This window comes from Ambystoma mexicanum, chromosome 1p (genome assembly GCF_040938575.1).
Source record: "Ambystoma mexicanum isolate Mex_15411 chromosome 1p, UKY_AmexF1_1, whole genome shotgun sequence".
NCBI lineage: Eukaryota > Metazoa > Chordata > Amphibia > Caudata > Ambystomatidae > Ambystoma > Ambystoma mexicanum.
Genome location: NC_090921.1, coordinates 1194596355 through 1194618479, shown reverse-complemented (window position 1 = coordinate 1194618479; position 22125 = coordinate 1194596355). Strand labels below are relative to the sequence as shown.

General features: G+C 42.2%; 1 protein-coding gene across 2 annotated transcripts in view; it reads left to right on the top strand.

Annotated features, from left to right (window-relative positions):
* Positions 1-22125, top strand: part of LOC138451498 (alpha-tectorin-like) — a 1155342-nt gene that overhangs the window by 369187 nt on the left and 764030 nt on the right. Inside the window, exons 2-3 of one of the 2 annotated variants that reach the window (XM_069604913.1) lie at positions 8757-8804; positions 8929-8967. In XM_069604913.1, coding sequence (XP_069461014.1) covers positions 8765-8804; positions 8929-8967 — 79 coding nt within the window. In that variant the 5' untranslated portion in view covers positions 8757-8764. The remainder of the gene's footprint in view (positions 1-8756; positions 8805-8928; positions 8968-22125) is intronic. The other variant, XM_069604914.1, reaches the window with a different exon arrangement.

Sequence of the window (22125 nt, the reverse complement as noted above, 5' to 3'; positions counted from 1 at the left end):
ATTGTATTTGTTTGCTTTTGTTTCTTTGCTTCTTCATTAAAGTATGGTTCTGTGCTTGTAGTGTGACTCCATTCACCTCCGCAGATATTTAAGAAGTTCTTTCTGTTGACATTTCGTTTATTGAGAAGTCTTTTTTGTAATTTAGTCATTAGTTTTGTTAGTGGTTTCATTTTGTTTAACACTAAAATAAATAACTTTCTTTTGAGAAGAATTGCACTGTCTATCAACGCTTCTAAGATTAATTTCCTACGATAGGTTTTAAGGGTTGAGCCTTGTTTCTCTCCTGTTTTTATAAGATTTTGAAGGACTCTGTAACGGAACATTTTGGCTAAAATACTGTTTTTGGTATTCTTACTTTGTACTATATCAAGATTTATAGAAGCAGTTTCATCTGTAGTGATAGCTGATTTTTTGTTAATTGTTTTCTGGTTCGTTTTACATTTTGATAGAGGAGGAAAAGCTTCTGTACTTGAAACTTCTTTTGTTTCACTAAATGACTGTATTAGCTGTTTTGTTTCAACTTGTTTTACAAATTCTGCTAGAGATGGATGCTTATGTTGGACACTTTTATTTTCATTTGCTCTACTTCTGTGTTGCTTTCTACGGACTTGATTTTTGGTAGGCATTCTTTAGGGTCTGTTGAAAAAAATAAAGAAGGTATGAGTTGGGGTGTTCTGCAATGTATGTGTGCTGTGTGCATGAGTGTTTGAGTAAGATGATAAACATGTATGTAATGGTGTGGGATTGTGCATTGGGCAACTACAACTAGTAGGGATGGGTATTCTTGAATTTATGTGGTTCTAAACTTGGGTTCAGATGACAGAAAAAAGTAAGCTAGTGTTGTGGAGACGTACAAATAGTAAATCTAATGCTATACAATTAGAAAAGTTGTTTGTTATATAATATCAAAATTCTAGCGGCTGAGTTGGGTCATTTGTGTGTCAAAAAATAGGAATTTGTTGGCCATTCTGGCTGTAAATCGCTGTTTAACAAAAGGGGATTTTTGGACAGAATGGTGCACAATCTGTATTTTTAGGCACAGAAATAGCATGAATTAACCTTACAATGTGTTTAAGTAATAATACAAATATTATGGTGGTAATTAACTTACTTTTTTTTCTAAAATGAGCAGGTTTCTTCTTAGTTGTTCTTTGTACTTCAAATTCAGCTGCTTGTTTTCAGGAGAATGGTCTTCACTGCAATTGTAAAAGAAACAAATTAGTAATTTTGTTTGTACATAGCACTGTTTTTAATTTAGACATTGATTTTTTTAATTGACATCCTCAGCGCCTTCCTCAAAACCATGTAAACTATCTTATTCACATAAGATATTTTGCACCAGTTGAATACATGTCATATGTTCTTAATGAATAAACTGTATTGTAATGACTAACTGTAGCAAGCAAAATATCTTTACTATGCCTTCTGGAATTCATAATGTACCACTGAATACCACTATTCCTGTAACTAAGCTCTTGCAAGTAACAGTGCCTCAATGTCATGGGCTGCTTGCTCTATATAAATATAAGTAAGTAATTAAATAAATACATGTTTATGTTATTGTACAAGTATTGAAGTTTGAGATTTGAACATAGTGTGTGCATGCATTTTTGTTTGACTATATGCACTCTATATATTTTATTTAAAATATGTTAGTTCAAAATGCTTTGAATATGTGTGTGTAAAAAGAAATTAAATAGTATAAAGGTTTGTAAGTGACAGTTGATTTTAGGAGATGGAAAAAAAGACAGTAAATTCATTTTACAGATTATACAAGCTAAAAGTCAGTTAATCTGTTTATATGAAACTACAAGAATTGTACATGTACTTTACAGAAAATATGCATACCTGTAGTTTGTATTCATGCATATGGAGACTTGTACAGTATTTCTTTAAAATTCACTTTAAGGTCCTTCATTGAAAACATATAAAACTACACACAGTTTACAAGGTATTTGAACATTTAAAAGAATTAAGCCCTTCACAAACATGCTTTACATAGGCGAATTTTGCAATTTCTTCAAGAAAAAGAAACACATTTAAACTATTTTTTTTTACATCTTATTTTCTTATGCAGCACACACATTCAACTCAGCATTATCCTGTCTTTGAGTGCTGGGATTTGTTTTGCATGAAATACATTTCTTAGTTGCTGTCAGTCAGTGAGGCTGGTGTCTTCTGACTGCACTGGAGATCTGTGCTTTCAGGACACTTTTCATTTCAATAGTTAACTTAATGACTGAATTTAGCACCAAAACAGCACTTTGAAGGTTGCAATTGATTGGGAAAGCTGCATTTTAAAGGCATTTTTGGATGTTATCCCAATTCTGTGGCCTTGCTTCATGTGACAGGTACAGCACCCACTGCCATTCTCCTGCACATAGTCCTGTTTTGACACCAACTTTGACTGTGTCTGGCAGGGGTGTGCAGCCTTTTGTGATTTGTGAACTATGCACAGTTTTGCAGATTTGGCACGCACAGGGGTAAGCGCATCCTTTTTTTGCAGTTTCTTTCCCCCATTGGTAAAGGAATGTAGTGGGGCACATTGGCATGGGTAAAAATGTCCCACAATGGGTATTTGCCTCTTAGAGGGAAACTTGTCATTTCCATCAGCGCATTATATACATTGGGATTGGTTGTGGCATATATATGAATTTTCAGGAAGTGCTGAAGGAAATGAATATGTGCCTGGCATGCCATATTGGGAACCACCATCTCTTGGTGCATTATTGCCCCCGGTGTCGCTGGTGAAATCCCAATCACTTTCCTCAAGAAATATGACCATTCTTTGCAAAGATTATCCCAAGGTATCTGTAGGAGGTCACCTCCTCTATTCTTTCCTGATTGATGCTCCACTTCCCCTGTCATTTGCCTCTACGGAAGACTACACGTTTTGTTTTCGACAGGTTGAGTGACAGTTTAAGGTTTTTAAAAAACTGCTCAGCATACTGTAGGTTTTGCTGCAGACCCCCTCTGTGAGATCAATTAATGCTGTATAATCAGCATAGAGCAGTGCGCTATAATACACTCCATTTAGCTTTTCTGGAATTACCTTAGCGGATGACTCATGCAGATTAAAGCCATATGGAAACAGGGAAAATATGATCACTTTTATCTACCTTTCGATCATTAAGTGCTCCTTCAAAATGTGCAACCCATGTGTCTGAAGGAATAGAGCCAGTATCCTTCTAATTATCCCAAAATCCTTTTGCCACCAATCTCCAGAATGCCTTCACATTAATGTCTTCCACTATCCTATGTAGGTGGTCCCATTGTTTCTCTATGAATCAATATTTCTTATTCCACAGCAGCTTTTTTAAATGCACATTTTTGTTCATGGAGGGCCGTTGCCTGGCTATTGCCACCACCTGCAGCCTGATTTAGTCTCCTTTTCGCATCCCTACACTCTGCATCAAACCAGATTGTGTCTTCTGGCTTTCTCTTTTGCCCGCTATGCTCTTTTGCCATGGGTTTCGAAAGTCTAGCCATTATATACTCGATAATGCCTTCATACTGTTTGATAATCTTTCCATGATTGGGCTCATTGACCATTTTCATTATCAGCCCTTGCATCTCTTGTCCCTGGAAAAAGTCTTCTAACTCTGCTATCCCCACTTTCTTTATACTATCAAGCATAACCATCTCCAGCATAGGCTGCAAGACCTCCTGCCTTGCCTCTTTCCCTTGCCACACTATCACCATGGGGTTAAGGTTGCTCTCAGGTCTTTCTACAATTTCAAATGATTTTACTTTAATAAATGAAAGTGCTTCTACTACTCCATAATCTGTAATTGATTTTCTATCCCCTGACTCAAATGTGAATTTTGGGGCTATATCTCCCCTGCAAATGCCATTCATCTCGACGGATAGGTGAGATTGCATCAGGTGTGCAACTACTTTTCCCCTTACATCATTTAGGCAGTTTTTTACATTTATTTTCGGAATCCCCAGACAGACAATCCCCTATTAATAACAGCGTTCCCCCCCAGCACCTTGCCTCCTGGGCTTTTGGCAGGAAGTAAACATTTATAATGGATAGCTTTTGAGTTGCTGTGCCAAGGCCAATATACAAGGCATACTCATTTGCCTGCCTGCACTTTACAACCAGCCCTATCGATATTTTTTGTATCATCATTGCTAACCCTTTTCTCCACCTGCCTTTCCACCGGCCATTTGAATAGCACAGTCTACAAGTGTATTATTCTTAATCTGTGGAGGTGGAAGTGAGCATTCTTGACTATTGCATTTGTCTGTTGACAAAATGTCTGCTCTGGCTCAAAAATCACTCACATAAACAGCTTTACAACTAGTAAGACTTCTGATAGAAATACTTTGCAATACTGCCGGAAGTATTTCACTGAATTACTCAGAATTGGGCAATTCCAGAAACCACAATATCGCAGGATAAGCAACTAATAAATCCCTGAAAGAAACAACAAGGAAACTGCCTTTTATCTGTTCCTCATTCATACAGTGGATTAACATCCTAGCGGACATGTACACCGCTAAAATGCTCCAAAAATGTGGAGAGACGTCATTTCACCAAAATGCCAGTGGTAGCGGAAGTGACATCAGATGACTCTTGACTTCCGATAACATCATAGGAAGCAATGTCATTTGACCTTCCCCCCAAGTGAAATCACAGGAAGTAATGGCACACAACCTTTCCCCCTTGACAAAAAAGGAAGTGGCATCACATAGCATTGTTCGTCAGAACACTAAGAAAAATATGGTTATGTTATCACTGTAATATCATATACATTTCATATAAGAATGGATCACCATATATAGCGTTAATATCAGTGTGTATAGGCCCATATTACCAAATTACTGTGAATGTAAGCAGACGTCCAACACAACAACTTGGACTATTGTACATCACTAGGGGTTAAACTTTAAACAGATAGAGCATCTCAAGGAGCATCTCAAAGAGGCCTAAACCCTAAAGCACAGACATCCAGGGTCTGCCAAGTGTCTGGCCACAGACTGGAAACAGCAACTGACCAACACAAATCCAACCAGAAGACAATGAGAGGCTGTACCACTTCATGCTTTTACACTTGGACAATACGCGCACGGATGTTCTTGTCAATAGTGCACTGTGAACCATTGCACAGCAGCCCACTCCCGCCAGTGACCCAGAGCTTGAATATCCCCCACCATTTTCACCACGGGCACACCACCATCTACTGTGACTCACTAAGGGCCCTCCGTCAACAGCTTTAAATGTCTGCCACCCACTCCCACCCTCCAACACCTTACACCTCTGATGCCTTGGTCCAACACCTTCATGTTTACGCAGTGCCACCCTGCAGCAACATAGGTCTCCAGCATTCCCCAACACCATCAACCTCAAGCAAAATAGCAACTTAAGTCTCCAGTAACCTTCTTCAACACCCCAATGGTGTGAGTCTCAATTACCCTCCTCAAACATCTTATATCTGCATTCAATACATTTGAACTCTCTTACAACACATTATATCTCACACTCTCCCAACATCTTAAGTCTCCAGTTCCAGCCTCCATAACATTAAAAAGCTAGAAGGGAAGGATATGTTGCAGGTCCAGTAATTGCAGTTTTCTTTATTATAAATGTAAACAGCAGCAGCAGCTCCATGACATCACCCCTAGAAAAGACCTATTTGATTATGTTCTTTGGTCCTTCAATTCTTGCTTAATGCCAGAACTGGACCTGAAACCATGTTGCACTGCATCCTCTTGTTCCCAAAGCAAGTGCATTGCCTCTAAGCTAGCCTTCCAAATATATATTTGTTTTCGTTGAGGAAGCAAAAGATGGTTTACTTCAAAGGCGAAGGGCAAATTAATGTAAATAAATGATGTCACCTTGCGCCTATCGACATTGTGCTTGTGATGCAGGTCTGGCAGATCTGGGTCAGTCACACAGTGGCCAGACAGGATTGGTGGCAGAGACCACTAGGGCACACCCCTCATACCATGCCCCCTTGATGCAACTACTACACCAAGCAACCCACAAATGACATCCCTGTGGGGTGGCCTACTGTAAACAGAACCAGACATGACAGTTCAGTGCCATTGATAATGAGAGGTGGGAGCTAGCATCTAGTTGACACAGTTACATATAAAAAAGGTTGTTTGGTTCCCTGTCTCCTTTGTTAATCTCTGCAGCCAGACCCCATTTTGGGCTGTTTGAAGTACCCTTTAATGGTATGTTAATCACTGCCCCCAGCTGCAAGCCCACACAAAAGAGCTGTGTGGTTCCATGAAGCCCTCGTCAGTTTATCAGGCTGACCATGGCAGGGTCAAGATTGCCACCCACCTTCTTGGTGATGACCACACTTCTAGGTGTCCAGAGTGGTCCTGCCTGACCTTGAAGCTTGTTAACACAATTCCCTACATGTTCACTTGGAGCATCAATGAATCCTGAAGAAATTAGTTTTTTTCAACCACAAGTTGGATTGTTTATCAAAAGCAGGGTTGGGTATGAATCCCAGGGGTCTGTTTAATCTCTTCCAGAAATGTTTGAAAGGCATGAGGAAAATGGTGGCAAAAAATGGTGATGTTGCGTCGCCGAAGGAAAAATCCTGTGATATGGTTTTGATCAATGTGTAAATGCCTAACATCAGGCAGGCTAGATGTCTGTCACTGTAAAGTAGGAATTACTATTAAAACCAGGCAATAAAGTAAACCTGGTTGTGGAGTAATTCCTCGACTTAAATGTAATGATTTAAAAAAAACACTACCAGGAGCATCACTGCTCTCACACACCACTGTTCTACCTCTGATCTGATCCTTTCCCCTGCAATTCTACTCTCCTCAATCCAACACCTTTGGCCGCTACCCTCTTTGCCCTCCATTGTGGCCCCTCCCCTTTCCTCATCATGTATTTTACTTCGGATGTACATGGGGAAATATTTTGATATACATCAATTTTCTTTCTATGTAGTTTACTCGCGACATGCTCTCCACCCCCATATACATTTTCTTCACACCAACATTGTGGTAATTTTAAGCGTTGAAAGATTTTTTTTTCAATCTAGGGGTGTGTTCTTTTGGGCTTTTTGTAAAGTCTGCACTCTAGTATGGCATGTCAGCTTGTGGAAATATTCATACATTTGGTGACACCAGACCCCATCCAAATGACTGCATAGAGGGAAAGGCCATGCGATTATTTATAGGCATGCATATTTTAACAAGATGTTCATTTTGAATTGTGGTTTTCGGTTTAAATAAAGAACACCTTTAGTCTGGATGGCTGTTGTAACTTGTAAAGATGTTCTGAATTCAATGCTATGTTCCATTTTTAACTGATGCTACATGTTTGACCCTGACAACAGGGTTAGTGTATGACCCTTGACTCTGGGGTATGAATGTTGACTTACATCTAGGATCTAACCTTTGACCTGGAGAGGCCAGGCTGTATGGAAAGGGTGTGTTTATGTCCCCAAACCAGCAGGACTTGTGTCCAAAAGGAGTGGGGTGGGGGCAGGGTTCAAAAGTGAGGGCCTGTAGTTATATCCAAAACAGGTGTCCGAAAGGGGCATTGCCACATGTCCCGTTAAGCAAATCATGCATTTGTTGCTTGCTTTGATGAAAGATATTCGTATATTGTACTGATGTGTGAACAATTTAAGTCCCTTTGAGGCAGTCTAAATGGTGGAAAATGTGTTGAAGATATGGTAATTGGCAATGAAGATGATTGGTGGAGGAATCCAGTGTCCATTGGTACCGTGCACCGTTCCTCGCGCACTTCTCCCTCCACTGTCAGGGGGGTCGCTGCCCACTCTCTTCCATGCCTCCCTCTTAACAGTGGGATGCTGTTTGCTGCTCTGCTTTAGTTCATAAAGGTTGCCACTGGCCGCAGACCATGAGCTTCAGTTTAATTAAAATATAACTTTGTTTTTTTTTTAATGTCGGGGTAGCAGTCCAGGTGCATAGGTGCCAGGGGAGACGCCTGGCGTCTCCAAATGACATCTCTGAAATTTCTGAGAGAACTAAATACCTTTTTTAAAGAGATTTGCCACTGAGCAGAGCAGACCATAGAGCAGCTAAGGTTCCCTCCTCCTCCCATACCCCAGGAAAACCAACTCACCAACCAACGTAACTTTGTGACCCATGTGACTCTGTGCAGCAATCAGTTGCTTCTGAGCAAGTACAAACTATACATTTTATCTCCATCTGTACAATGTAATAGTATGATAATTTTCCCATCAGAAAATACACAAGGTTGGTATATCTCCAACCCTTTTCATAGGCTTCCATGTACAAATTAACATAAGATAGAGTCATATTATACATAGGTTAAATACAAAATAAAATAAAACATAGTGGTTCCTCAGCACTGTTGAAATACATTGAAAAGTATTTATTTCAGTACAAAATAGGAAAGTAGCATAAATAAACTGTATGGTTGTAAATGTGCAAGTTTACCTTGTTCCTTTTACTGGTGCCTTCACAAATTCATGCGGAATGAAAGTATAGTCCACACATGCAATATACATGACCAATATGTTTTCTGTTATCTGCCCAGACTTTTTCTCTCACTATCGCTCCAGAACCACCACTTACTTCCATCACTTTCTTGCTGATACTATTTCTATCCGTTGCTTTCCCTGTTGGACCATCCACCCAGTCTCTCTCTCCAAGTGCACCTCACTATCTAACCTCATGCTATCTTACATCATTCTTCACACAACATCCCTTTGTGTCATTTTCTGTTTAATCGTTTTTTGTTTTATTCACATGTTATTAATACACGTTGTGATCTCCTATTTAAGGTGGCAGCATGCTGGAGGGGCCTGACACAATTCTACTGCTGGTTTCTGGTGAGTACCATTAACACATATGCTGTCGGACATAGAGTCATCTCTTATGCCAAATATTTCACTTAGAAAAGCTGCAAGCTATGGTGCTACCTTTCATATGTATGTCTTTGTTCTCTGGTTTCAGCTTGGCTCCTGGTGTCTATGGGGGACATGGATGCCTCAGGTGAGGCTCTTCTGTTACATGAATTTGGAAAAATAAGGTGTCCAATTTAGAAAGTACTTTATTTGCCTTCACCAGATAATGCCTAATGGCGTATTTAATGTATAAAGATGTGCACGTATTTAGGCAATATGTTAAAACATGTTACCCATGTATTATTTATATGTACACAGTCTAGGAAAACAACATTGGAGTACTAACTCTGGATTCTTGTCACTTCATGAAATAAAATACCACATTCTACCTAGCAAGTGGACATATCTCTCTGATTGACATGGGAGAGATCCATGTCACTAACATGAGGCAAGAACTTGAAACCTTCTCAATATCTGGCAGGGCATTATCTGTACAGCTTGAAATCTGATGAAGTCCCATGCCTCATCCTAGGAAAACACCCAGTGGGGCTACCAAGGATAGTGGTTTCTTCCATGATCCAGCAGATGTTAGCTCCAGGGGTGGTGTGAAGAAGATTCCCTGGTCAACCCTACATACTCCACAGCTCATGGCAGGGAACAGTCACACAGTACCAGCTAGGGTTAGGGCCCCTGTAAGAGAAGGAGCCATTACACCTGGGAAGGAGAGAACACCTGTGATCAGGGAAATGAGACTCTCCCCAACATCAAAGAACAGTGTTTTGACTTCCACTAAAGCTGGCCATTCTGGAGCTATTTCCCCTTTAAGGTAAGCAAGAAACAGCCGTCCAACAAAACTTACAGGGCCTGCCTACTCGGCTCCCCTCAAAGGGTAAAGGAATGTTATCTCAATTGAGAGAGAGAGGGACCTGAGTTAGGGAGGGAAACTCGACAATCGGCCAACCATCCATCGCACAAGGCCTTCTCTCCCATACAGTTAAGATCAGAAAGGCTAAAGGAGACTACATTCTGGCCAGAGTAAGGTCATGACAATCAGAGAGAGGTCCGGCCAAAAGGGAAGTCTAGCCAGCCCCAAGACACACATCACATCGGGAAGTCACCTTCAGGGGTGGGGCCTGCCATGCAATCCCTATACCAATTGCCTGTGGAGACATACTTCAGTTCTCTTTTCCCCAGAAAGAGGCTGGATGGTAGGGCCAGGTTGGGGCAGGCAGGTAGAGGACTGCTGAAAGGGAGGGATGAGCTAGTCCCAAGTCCCATATTAGTAGTGTAAGCCATCCCAGGGTTGGAGCAAAACAGCCAGTCCCCATAACTGGTAAGGCCAAACATAGTACTATAAGAGCTGTGACGTAGGTCATACGTGATCAAAAATGATGTTAAAACCAAGTAACAATGGTAAATATTTTATTTGGGGACTGTGTACACGTGTGCCAAGAAACAATATGAAACTGGGATCATCCCCACAAAACAGTAAGAATCAGGATGATCTTCTACCAAAATGCAGGTCAAAATAACATATATATATATATTTTTTTAAACGGCATACATACTAGAAACATACTAAAAACAAGAAAATAATAAAATATAGAAGAGAGTTCCCATTATACTGTGACAGTTCTTTCCTTAACTAAAAATTGAAACATTTTTACAAGCTAAAACACTCCAATTAAGCATAATCTGTAACAACTTTCAGTACAAACCAATAAGATATGAATAAATTCATCTAGGACACAATACCATTTGATTCTAGTTATCTAAGCAGGAAAATCACTTCCGAAGTAAGAAATGTTTCATGACCCTGCTTCAGTCTTTGCCGGAACATTGATATATTTAGCATACTCGGATCATGAGCCAAGCTACGAAATCTTCTCAGTCACATAGTCCGGGTGGACATTATGATAACAAATGAACAACAGTTTGCTTCACTCCACCTTCACATTCATTGCAAATATTCGTTGGAAAAGTTATGTTGGATTTCCAAGGAACGTGCCAAATTCAGCCTGAATCTTAAGAAGTCCATTCTGGCTCCTGGACTTAAAGTTTTCTTCAGGTAAGCCGGGAGAGATGATCTAGGTTTGTCGATTTCAGTCCATGAAGCAGATGATTTTGCAGCTCTCATCCTATCCGTTGTTCTCATCTAATCCATTCGTTTGACAGATTATTTTACCTTCATTGGATTTTGGATTAGGATCTCTATCGATGTGTTAGCAGCCTCCAATATTAATCTCAAAGTACACAAAAACAGATTAATATTCAAATTCATTTGTTGAGCAACCTCTTCATATAAGGATGCTCTTGGGGGTAGAAGAATTGAGCTATATAGGCTGATCCACTTCCATTCCATTACTGATATCATTGAGGTAAGGCCCAGTTCAGACAGAACTGAATTTGGTAATACTAATATATCTTTCCAAATGTTTCCTTCTAACTTGTCCCAAATAACATTGAAAGCCTGTAGGTCACATTCCAGGTCATAGGTAAGAGATGGAATCACCTTCCCCACATAGAATTTTATTAATGACAACAATGAAAATCTGCGATATTTAGAGTAGATTCTCTTCATTTGGGCCCGTAACTTTCTTAGCTTTGTCTCAATGATTGAGAGGAGATGGATCATAGTAGGATAGGCCACAATCTGAGAGCCTAGGTAAGTCACTTCTTTGGCTATTGGAATAGTCAAATTATTTATATGTCATTCATAAGATTTAGTTATTCTAGATGGATGTTTAAAAATCACAGTTTTTGCCTTATCAGGATTAATTATCAAATCATTTGCGGAGGCATATTCAGCTAAAGCTGTAAGCTGACTTGCGTTTGGTCCAAAACAACGATATTGTCGGCGTATGCCAACCAGTTAATTTTTCTATTCCTGATTTTTGGAGCTACCTGACCCCTCTCCATCAACTATCAGAACAGGTCCGCCATGAACAGAATAAATAACAAAGGGGCCAACAGACAACCTTGTCGGACGCCCCTCTCAAATTTAATGGGTCTAGAGAGATGTCCCGTTTTTGTTAATCTCACTCTGACTACTGAGTCTTGAGGCATATGAATGAGAACATTTAACAGGCGATCTGGTAAACCCCAGTTCTTTAGTTTGCACCATAGTTTGTTCCTGTTTATGGTGTCAAAAGCTTGAGAGAGGTCCACCCCTGCACCGAAGTGTGGAGGACCAGCCTTTACCAATGACCATAAAGTAATACATCTAAGAATCAGTGTATTTAAAGAGGTAGACATCCCTCTTCTAAAGCCAGTCTGTTCCCTGGGGAGTATCCCTTTGCACTCTGCCCAACATTCTAATTCCCCCAAAATGAATCCAAAAAAGATTTTTCCATCTGTATCCAGTAATGATATGGGGCGATAATTGGCTGCCACCAAACGATCCCCCTTTTTATATATTGGGATGATGATTGTGTTTCTCCACGAATTAGGAATCGCTTGTGAGTCTAACATTTTTTCAAACAGAATCTTAGTAACAGAGGCCCAAATAGTTGGATTTTTCTTCAAAATTGAGTTTGATCAACCATTTGGGCCAGGAGCCCTTGAGTTCGAAGATTTCTTTATTAGACATTCAATATCTTGTATCTTAAAGTCAAGAGACCATTCTGAGTCTTGCTGAAGATAAAGAAATTGGGAATTTGCTGGAGCATAAACCTTAAAAAAATTATCCACCCAAGCCTTTTCATCAACAACTGATGTCTGCAGGGAATCAATTAGAGAGTGTGCCGAGTTAACAATAGCCCAAAAGTTCTTTGAATTTCTCAGAGAGACGGCTTTCAACCTTTCCTTCCATCTCAGAGACAGCATCAGCCTATATGTTCTTACCCAATTATTATAGGCACTATTCACCTTTTTTATTTGAGCTATGCATTCCTTATCATCTTTTACCATTTTTTTATTCTGTATTTTTCAGCTCTTGTAGCCTCTTTTTTTCATGGACTTGATTATCAAAATAATGTTTATGTTTCATAAGACTACTACCACTCCCTGTTTTAGGTGGATTCAAGCCCCATAGGAAATTAATATAGTTACTCAGTTAACACTGTCCTATCAATTGATGATCTGTTAGGATCATGATTGCCTTTCCCAAATTATCAGTTAGGGTTTGGCCCCCTCTTCCAGACTTCACCACTCGGTTACCCGCTGCATTAACTTCTAATGGTTGACTATACTGAGTAGATTTGTGGACTATCTTCAATTATTGGAACAAATACCAACATTGCGTGATCACTGTCTTCAGTTTGTAGAAGATTAAGAGTTAAACATTTGTTAAAAAACATTTTTTCAGACAAACACATAATCAATTGTGGAAAAAGCACAACCTCTCTGCCAAGAGTGGGCACAGGGAATATCACCTTTCACATTACCATTTAACATTGTCAGGTCCCATTAAGCCATAAAATCATCCCAGATATAGCCATTTTGTATTATCATCTTTGATGGTAAAGAAAGTAGTTTTGTAGTGATACATTGCGTATTGAAATCTCCCAAGATTATAAATTCATCAGAGGGAAATTGAGAGAGAGCAACCACAAACAAATCTGTCAAAGACTGCAGAAACACGGTCAGTGAGACAATCATTGGGTTCCAATATAGTGTTATCACAATCCAATATCTCGGGAGGATAGCTCAGAGGCAACATTCTCGCCTTGGAAGCAAGACGTCACGGAGCACCAAAGGTTCGATCCCCGGGTCCACGCTTAGAAACCTCTGGGTATTAAGCGCGTTATCAATTACCTATCATATCAATGTGCAGTCTCACTGTTATCTTTAATCTGCATTCTTACCATCAAGAGACCCTGTATTGCATTTGATAGCAAAATACAATCATAGAAAGCCTCCTCTCTACAAGACCCGTTCCCATTTTTCATTCATTTTGCTTAGGTCCTTTTTTTAAATCTGCGCCTTGGATAATCAGGGTGTCCAGTTTTCCAGAGTGGACCTCCTGAAAAGATTGTAGGAAATCCATAGACTTTTTTTTCTCCTCATTTACGGCTGATTTTGAAGCCACCATATTAAAATCAACTGATTCCATGTCCTTTGTTAACTCCAACAGAATCCCTGAATGCTGTTCCACTTCCTGTTTGATGTTTTCGAATACTTTCACTAAAGAGCTCAGAATAAAATGTAGGACCGCTATTGTTGGAAGCCCCAGTTCCTTCCCATCATTAGTTGGTCGATTTGTAACATTTTCCGTGTGACCAGCTATACCCACAGAATGTTGCTGGGCCATGTTATTTTCTTCCTCTGAGTCTGGCCACAGTACCGGAACAGGATTCAGCTCATAGGATAGATCGATATGAGGAGCAGAGCAGCTATCATCCACAATCCTAATTGGGGACTGCAAAGTTTGAAGTCTCTGGTTATGTGATTCATGCGGAGCACGCTGACTATCAGAAATCTCTTCCAAAGGAGGAGGACCAAGGTCCGTTGTTGAGACAGATGAGGGTATAGAGAAGTGATCTTCCATCGTATTTTTCATGGTAACAGCAGTGACAGTGTAGTTCAGATTTGACATTAATAGATTTTTTACTGCCAAGTTCCTAGGGTGGATTTAGTTATGTCTTTCACATTATTTGTTAGTTAAACACTCAGTCTTAAACTTTTTGGGACTTGATTATCAGAAGGGAAGGTACTCTTTGGGGGAGGAACCTACCCCCCACCATTTTGTATGGATAGAAAGACAGCTTTCCAGACAAGTCTAAACTGTTCATCGAGGCAGTGTTGTGGGAGGGATTAGGATGAAACACTTTGTCCCCCATCAGACCACGCCTCAGATTGTACATTTTTGACATCTTCCCCGAAATCTCAAGCTCATATGCGCTAAGACGGCTGAGGTAGGCAGGGTTCTAAGTAGAAACAAATGAGTGCAGAGATGCTGATCAAGTCGGAGGTATGGCACCCACAGTCCTTGATCCGCTTTACAGTATAAGTAACACACTGCCGGCTCCCAACAATGTTTGGATTTGTGAATTTAATTAATTTAATCCGGGTCACCTTGCCTCCCCTACCAAACACCGACAAACATTTTTGTTACACTTCCGCTCGGCTACCGTTTTATGATGGTGGCAGGTGTTGCGGTCGATTAAAAGAGCCGCTTTCATATATTGTAGATCTGATTGCCATCAGCACAAGCTGTAATCGGATGACACAGCTTGGCCCAGAATCTGCCACATACTTTTTTAGAATGCTCACAATGGTTTTATTGTACCTCTCAACTCCCCCACTAGAGGAGTGGTATGCAATATGAAGTTTCCTTTTTACCCCAGTATCTCCCGCATCTTGGTCATCACTTCACTTGTGAAGTGACTTCCTCGGTCAGACTCAATCCTTGGGGGTAGGCCAAAATGTGAGAAGATGTGGTTGATCATCAGGACAGCTGCTGTTTCTGCCTTGCAATTTGGAGCCGGGGGCCATTCCACCCATTTGGTGAGCAAGCATATTACAGTTAACATGTACTTGTTCCCCCTATAGGAGCGAATCACAGGCCTGATGAAATCTACTTGTGAATCTGACCAAGGCAGTGTCAACCCCCTGTTCTGGAGGGGAGCTCGGTGTGTGAGTGAACTTGGCTGAAATTGTGTACACACAAGACACCCCTTCAAATATTGGTCAAGTTCCTTCCCCATGTGTGGCCAGTATGCAACCTCTTGCAAGATTTCTAGAGTAGTATCAAACCCCGATGACCGTCTGTGGCCGTGTCACGGGCATGACTTAGCATCAGGCTTCAGAATGAGGTAGGTACCACCCACTGGTCACATCCAGAGATGGATATCCTTACCAACAAATCGTCTTGGATTTGGAACATTTTGGGACACTTCATCAACACCATGAGGTCCTCTTTCCCAATGTAATCGGTTTCCATAAAAGGAACGTTCTCAGGGTCCTCAATGTGTGGGTAAAATTTCCAAATAATCGGATCCCCTTTTTGTGCCATGATTAAATCAGCGTTTTGGGTCTCCTTTCTCCACTGTGCAGTTGAGAGTTCATTGCGAGCATTTGTCTGGGACTTGGTGACAGCAGTGACATGGATTTCACCCAACAAAGACTCAATCTCAAGTAGATCTCCCTGGATGCCTCTGGTTTTGGCCAGCTGATCAGCCAAGTCGTTTCCAGTTTTGTCTGGCTCCTCTATTCTGGAATGACCTTTAATCTTTTTCCTATAGATTGTCATCTCACTAGAGGTGACCAGATCATCAATATTTTGTATGAGCTTGCCATGTTTAAGTGGTTTGTTATTTGCACGCAGCATGCCTCTGTTTCTCTATTTGATCAGGTGCTCCACAAACTCGTTGCAGACATAATCTGAATCAGTGATTATGACCAGTTTGTGGAGTCGGTGTTGCACGGCAGTGAGGATGGCCTGGTGAACTTCCATCAACTCCGCCACTTGACTACTATGGGGACCGATTTTGTACCCAGCGGAGGTTTCCAGGGCATCATTCACCCAGGCATTACCAAGGCCGGCCACCAGTTCTTTTTCCCTGTTGTTGTCAACATGGTAGGAGCACACATCCACATAAACTGTGGGCATCCCCTCACACTTGTTTTCTTCATAGACTTTGTGCAGGGAATTTAGGTATGCCTCCATGTTGTCTTGGGTTTTGAGACTTTCATCCTTGAGACCGTTTTCTCTGGCACCATCATGCAAGTCAGCCAGACCTTGTGCAAGGGGCCTCTTCTTGTTTTGGCCATATCTGACCTCTACAGGAAAGCCTTGCATGGACAGAATCCAGGAAGTAATTTTGGAATTACTCACATTTCCTGGCAGGATTCTGTCACTTTGGAGGTATTGCAAAGGCTGGTGTGGTGTCTCCACTATGATGTGCTCCCCCTGGATGGATGGGCAGTAATTTTTAAATGCCCAAACCGTTGCCAGGAGTGCCACAATCATTGACTTTTTTTGTCCACAGAGGATAAAGTAGTACTTGCATAGGATATGACTTTATTGACCTTGTGATGCTTTTAGTATAATACTGTTGTCAGCATGTATTCGAAAACCCAGTCTCCGAGAATAACTCCTTGTTTTTGAGAGGTGCTTGTGAGAGACTTATTTTGAGTTATTGTACTGCCCCAGCTTGTTCTGGACCCCACTCCCACTTGACCCCCCACCTTGAACAGATGGACCAGGTCTTGTGACCTCTGTGTAATCCTCAATTAACTTTCTGCTGTAGTTGGTCAGTTCAAGAAGGCTTCTTAGCTCACGCAGAGTTGTGGGGTCTTTCAGTTTTAGTAGTGCTTCCAATTTCTTCACCTGGGGACAGAGATGGGGTGATTTCATGTCCCAAGAAGTTGACACAGGTCCTACACCACTGTGCCTTCTGGAAGGACAGTTTTGATCTGGCAACCCTCAACTGGGTCAGAACATAGCGGATTTCCGCTATGTGTTCCTCCACAGTTGAGCTTTTAATTAAGACATCATCCACATAGGCCAGGTTACCCCTTTCAAGTCGGGCATGTCCTTGTGTAGGAAGATGTTGAATTCATTGCCAGAGTTTATGTATCCGAAGGGAGTCCGGGTCCATGTGTACTGGTGCACCCCCAAAGGTAAAGGCCAGCTTGTACTGGTCCTCCCTTCAGATGGGCATGGTCCAGTATCCATTTGTATCCATTTGTCAGGTCAATGGTGGTGTACACCTTTGACCCCTGGATCTGGGCCAGCTCTTCGTCAATATAAGGAAGAGGCCATCGGGACATGTGGACCCGAATGTTTAGCTCCCTAGGGTCTGCCCAAAGCCTCTATTCGCTATCTGATTTTAAAATCCACAGCACCAGATTATTAAAGGTGCTGTGGACTGGACAAATTATCCCATGGGACTCTAAGTTTTTGATAATTTCTGTCAGAGACTCCATAGATGCGAGACGCAAGCGATATTGATTCACGAATACAGGAGTCATTCCAGGGTCCGTGGGAATTAAGGTAGTATGTATCTCGGTGTGACCACAGTCGTACGAGTCCACAGCAAAGATAGCTTGAAAATCCAAGAACACCCGTTTCAACTTTTGCTTTTGTTCCTCAGTCTCACAGGCATCAGCTAGGTTGACCCGCTCTTCAACCATCTGCCTGAAGCCTGGAAAAAGGGTTTCAGGTAGGGAGAGGCAGTCATTGTGGACCTGGAATATCACCTCATCCTTCCTGATGTCACAGCTCACCTCTTTCCTCCCGTAAGGGCAGGAAGAGTACAAAAGGAAATTCCCCCCTTTCCGGGTGAAGATACTTTCTGACGATACGTCATCGTCATAGCAGTCATTGGCGATTGGTCCTATCAGTTAATTTCCTAAATCCATAGAAAAATGCTGCTCAACACCCGCCATTCCAATAATGGTGCCTGCGCCCAGAGTGATACTCCTAAGGTCGCTGTTATACACCACTATCGGAATGGTGTTGTGTTCTACATCGACTAATGGTGTAGGGTTTACCCCAACCCCTGCTGTTGGAGATGGGCATTGAGGTGTACATATGCGTCTGGATTTTGTAGTTTCTGTCCTCTTTTAATTTTTAAGTCAAGTGGGAATTATCAGGTTCGTCCTGGGATGGTGACCTCCTCTCCAATTTGAACTTCAACCGCATACGGCAGCAATTGAGTTGACCGAAATGCCTTTTCACAATCATCAAAGCCCATAGGGTTGCTCCCCAGTCGGGACCAGGCCTTGTAATTTATAATGTCCAAATTAATTGCAAACCGATTGAGAATGTCACTGCCTAAATAGAATGCAGCAGGGACATCTCGTACAACTCAACAATTATGCTTTATGCTTTTGTCACCTACAGACATTTTGAGCATACATCTGCTAGGCAGGAGATGTTTGGAATTTGAGAATTTCCAGGCCCATGTCCCAGTTATCAATCAATTTAAATGTGGCAATGGTCAGATCTTTTCAGAGTTTCCTGAACATGGCTACGCTGAAGAAGCTCCTTCCATTGTTCAGGCACCCTCTGACGAGAATAGGCTACCTCTCCTCATTTAACTGAATAGGGAGGAACAGCTGCTCTCTTATTTTCAGAATGTCAGCTAAGCTTTGAGCTGGTTTTTCATCACTTATGACTCCAGGATTTGGATTTTCAGATTGGAAATTGGTATAAAATGTCAAGGTATTTCCTTCCAGTGTGGAATGCCACTTGAAACTGGAAGGAATGTTGATTTTCAGGAATGCAGAGGAGTTCCCATCACCAGTTTGTTGTCCTACAGCAATTGCTGTAATGTCAGGTGTTTGATTATTGTGGAAATGAAACTCAATTTTATCAGATTTTTGTTCAGCCATGTGGCATGTGCCATTTAAACTAACATGGTTGACACTTTGTTTTAATTTTATTGGCCGGAGGACCTTATATATGCAGTTTATCAGGGGGGACAACCTCTGCAGGATGTCATTCCCTAATAGACATGTGGTACTATCTGGAGTCACGACTATGACCGGTTGCTTCACCTTGTGTCGCCCAATTTTAATTTCACGATTCGCAGTCTCCTCAACGGGAATTGTATTCCCGTCGAAGTTCTGGAGTTGTCCAGGAAGAGAGGTGAGTGGGATTTGGTGTATCTCCCCCGTTCCTGAATTTAGCTGCTCAAAGGCCCTTTTGGACAGAAGAGTGGCTTGGGATCCAGTGTCCACCAGAGCTAAAAATGCACATTGCTCTTGCACTCGGACGGGACGAAGAATCTACCTTATTTCTCCTCCAATGGGCAAAGGTAATGGGTATTTTTGGGCAAGCTGGGCGCTCAATTTCTTTATTTTGCACTCCGACATGGTGGGGTTTTGGACAGTTTTATGTGCCAGAATCTGCAAATTTGTAAAAAAAAATATTGGTATCCTGAAATATGTGGGATATAGAAATCCCCTCTTTCCCTTAGCTATGTGCTGCCCCCCCTTTATCTGGTGGCAGTCACTAGAACCAGTTTGTGGAGAGGATCCCTGCATCAATATTTGGTTCTCTGAATGACCATCCTGGGGTTCAGGCATTGGTTATTCTGAATCAGTCCCCAAACCTACCCAGTCTATGTTCTGGTCTCTTGGGACCCATTTTTCTTTGGCAGGAATTCCCCCATCCCTGAAGGAGAAGAATTTCTTCACAGAATCCTCCAAGGAGTGTTCCCCTTCAAACTGTAGGACTTTTTTGTTTCTCCTACCCACCCTCTGTCACCTCAGTTGCAGATTTTTGGGGGCAAGAGATTTCAGTTCCAGTTCCGAGGTGTCTATGGCTTTTTACGGGTGGGAAGGAAGCTTCCTATAAAGAGTTGCACCCCCCTTCATCCTGTGCCTCCTCCTCTGGAACATGTGGGTTGTTGGGGTTCTCTCTCCGTCATTGTTCCGGGGTGCCAGACCCTTGGTTTGAGGGGTTCTGAGCCGCCATGTTCATCTGAGGGTCCTGCTGAGCCCCCAACATGCGACTCAGGTCCTGAATGTGGTTCTGGACCTGGTACTCCAGTTGGGAAACCTGCTCCGGCTGGTACGGGGGTCTTTGATCAAATCTAGGTTGTTCTCTGGAAGGGCAACCATCCCTTCTCCCGGAGTACCATGGGTACTGGGGATTCCCTTGGTAACCCTCCACAATTGGCCTCCCCTCACCCGGATTGGGTGGTCTGGACTCCTGAAAGTGGGGAGAGAATGGAAGGTTGTCCTGCAGGTTGGGGTTTGGAAGGTACTGGAGGAAGAACTTAACCCAGGATTTGGATGATTACTGCCCTCCTGAGGGAAGTTAGGATGGAAGTTTCCTTCGGGCAGTACTCACCTGATTGGATCCCCCTGTTGGGCTGTTACCCTTATACCTGGAACTGATATAATTAGCAGAGTGATAGGTTACATTGGTGGGATTTCCTACCCGACTACCACCTGCTGCTGATTGATCAGAAGGCCTTCTTTACCTCTGATTTGGCTGGTTTACAGAAAGTGTGTTTTTAGGCCCCCCCATTTCTAGGTCCAAAATGGGGGCAACCTTCACCTCCGCCACCTTAGCAGCAGCGGGGGTGTTGGTTGGTTTGGGTTTTTTTGTTTGGTTTTTGCTTTCTGCAGGTTTTTGGACCTTATAGATCTGGGTAGCCTGCTCTATTATCCAGTCCAGGTTCCTGTTGTCATGAAAATCTCTTACCAGCGGTGTCATTATATATTTTGGGAGCGCATTAAAATAGGTGGTTATAAATTCCCTACCATTTGTGCGCACCTGTCTGGTAGTTTGCGCAAAGGCCTGTTTTAACTCCTGCACAAATTCTCTTGATGCCTGATCGTCTCCACACTGCAGATTGTAGCCTGCTTTGCGGGCCTCATGGGGGTTTCTGTGTGTGGAAAAGTGCATCAAGATGGCTGCCTTATAGGTGGACCACCTTGAATGGTTCTGGTCTTCCAGCTCAGCAAAGAAGTTGGAGTACTCTGGAGAGAATGTCCATTTGACATAGTTTATGCAATTCTGGCTATGTTTGATGTTAAAAGAGTTTATCATCTGTTCGTATAGCTCCAGATGCTCCCAGACAGAATATTTGGCATTTTTGTGATATAAGGTCATACAATTTCTAATAGCCTTAATCTGCTTAATGAGGTCTCTCACCAGAGCTCTCTTTTGTTTATTAGCCTTCTTTTGCCGCTTCACCTGAGTCCATTCACCCTTATACTCAGAGCTGCTACTGTTTGAGGTCCCCTTGTTATCGTCTAGGGGCTCCCTGAATCTTTGAGCTTGTAAGTAGCTCACAGAATGGTGGGGCCTGGTTTTTCTCCTCTGTTGTGCTTTGGGCTCAATGGGTCACTCCCCTTGGACTCCCTCCTTCACACAGGAGAGTGGAATTCTGACTCCTCCCTGCTTCCAGGGTTAGTGGAGAAGCCCCCCCAACTGCCCTGATTGGGTGGAGGTTTTTAGAATGCTCTTTTGGGGTCTGAATTCATGCTCTTTTTGTCCTGCAAAGCAAACCAAAAGGTCCCTTTGTAGATGATGCTTCTGCCGGACTAGCTCCCTGAGTTTCTCCTCCTAGGAGTCTTTCTGATCAGATATTTCAGTCATAACATTTTGGAATATGTACAGGGATGCCCATCCATCAATCTCTGACGGGCGGTGGCCTGCCTGTTCAATCATGCTGGACCTACTAGAGTCTGGTCGCCTCATGGTTTCTGGCTTATGTGAACCTGTAGGCATGAAGTGAGCAGTGTCTTGCGCATACAAGGTGGTAAATGATTTTGAGCCCCTTAGTACAGAGGGCATCACACTGAGATCAGGCGTGGCCCTATCTCTCTCTGCTTGTTCAGGATTCCTCAAGTTTGGATTCAGCCTAGCATACTCTTTCTCTAACAGCTCCAGTTTCTCCCT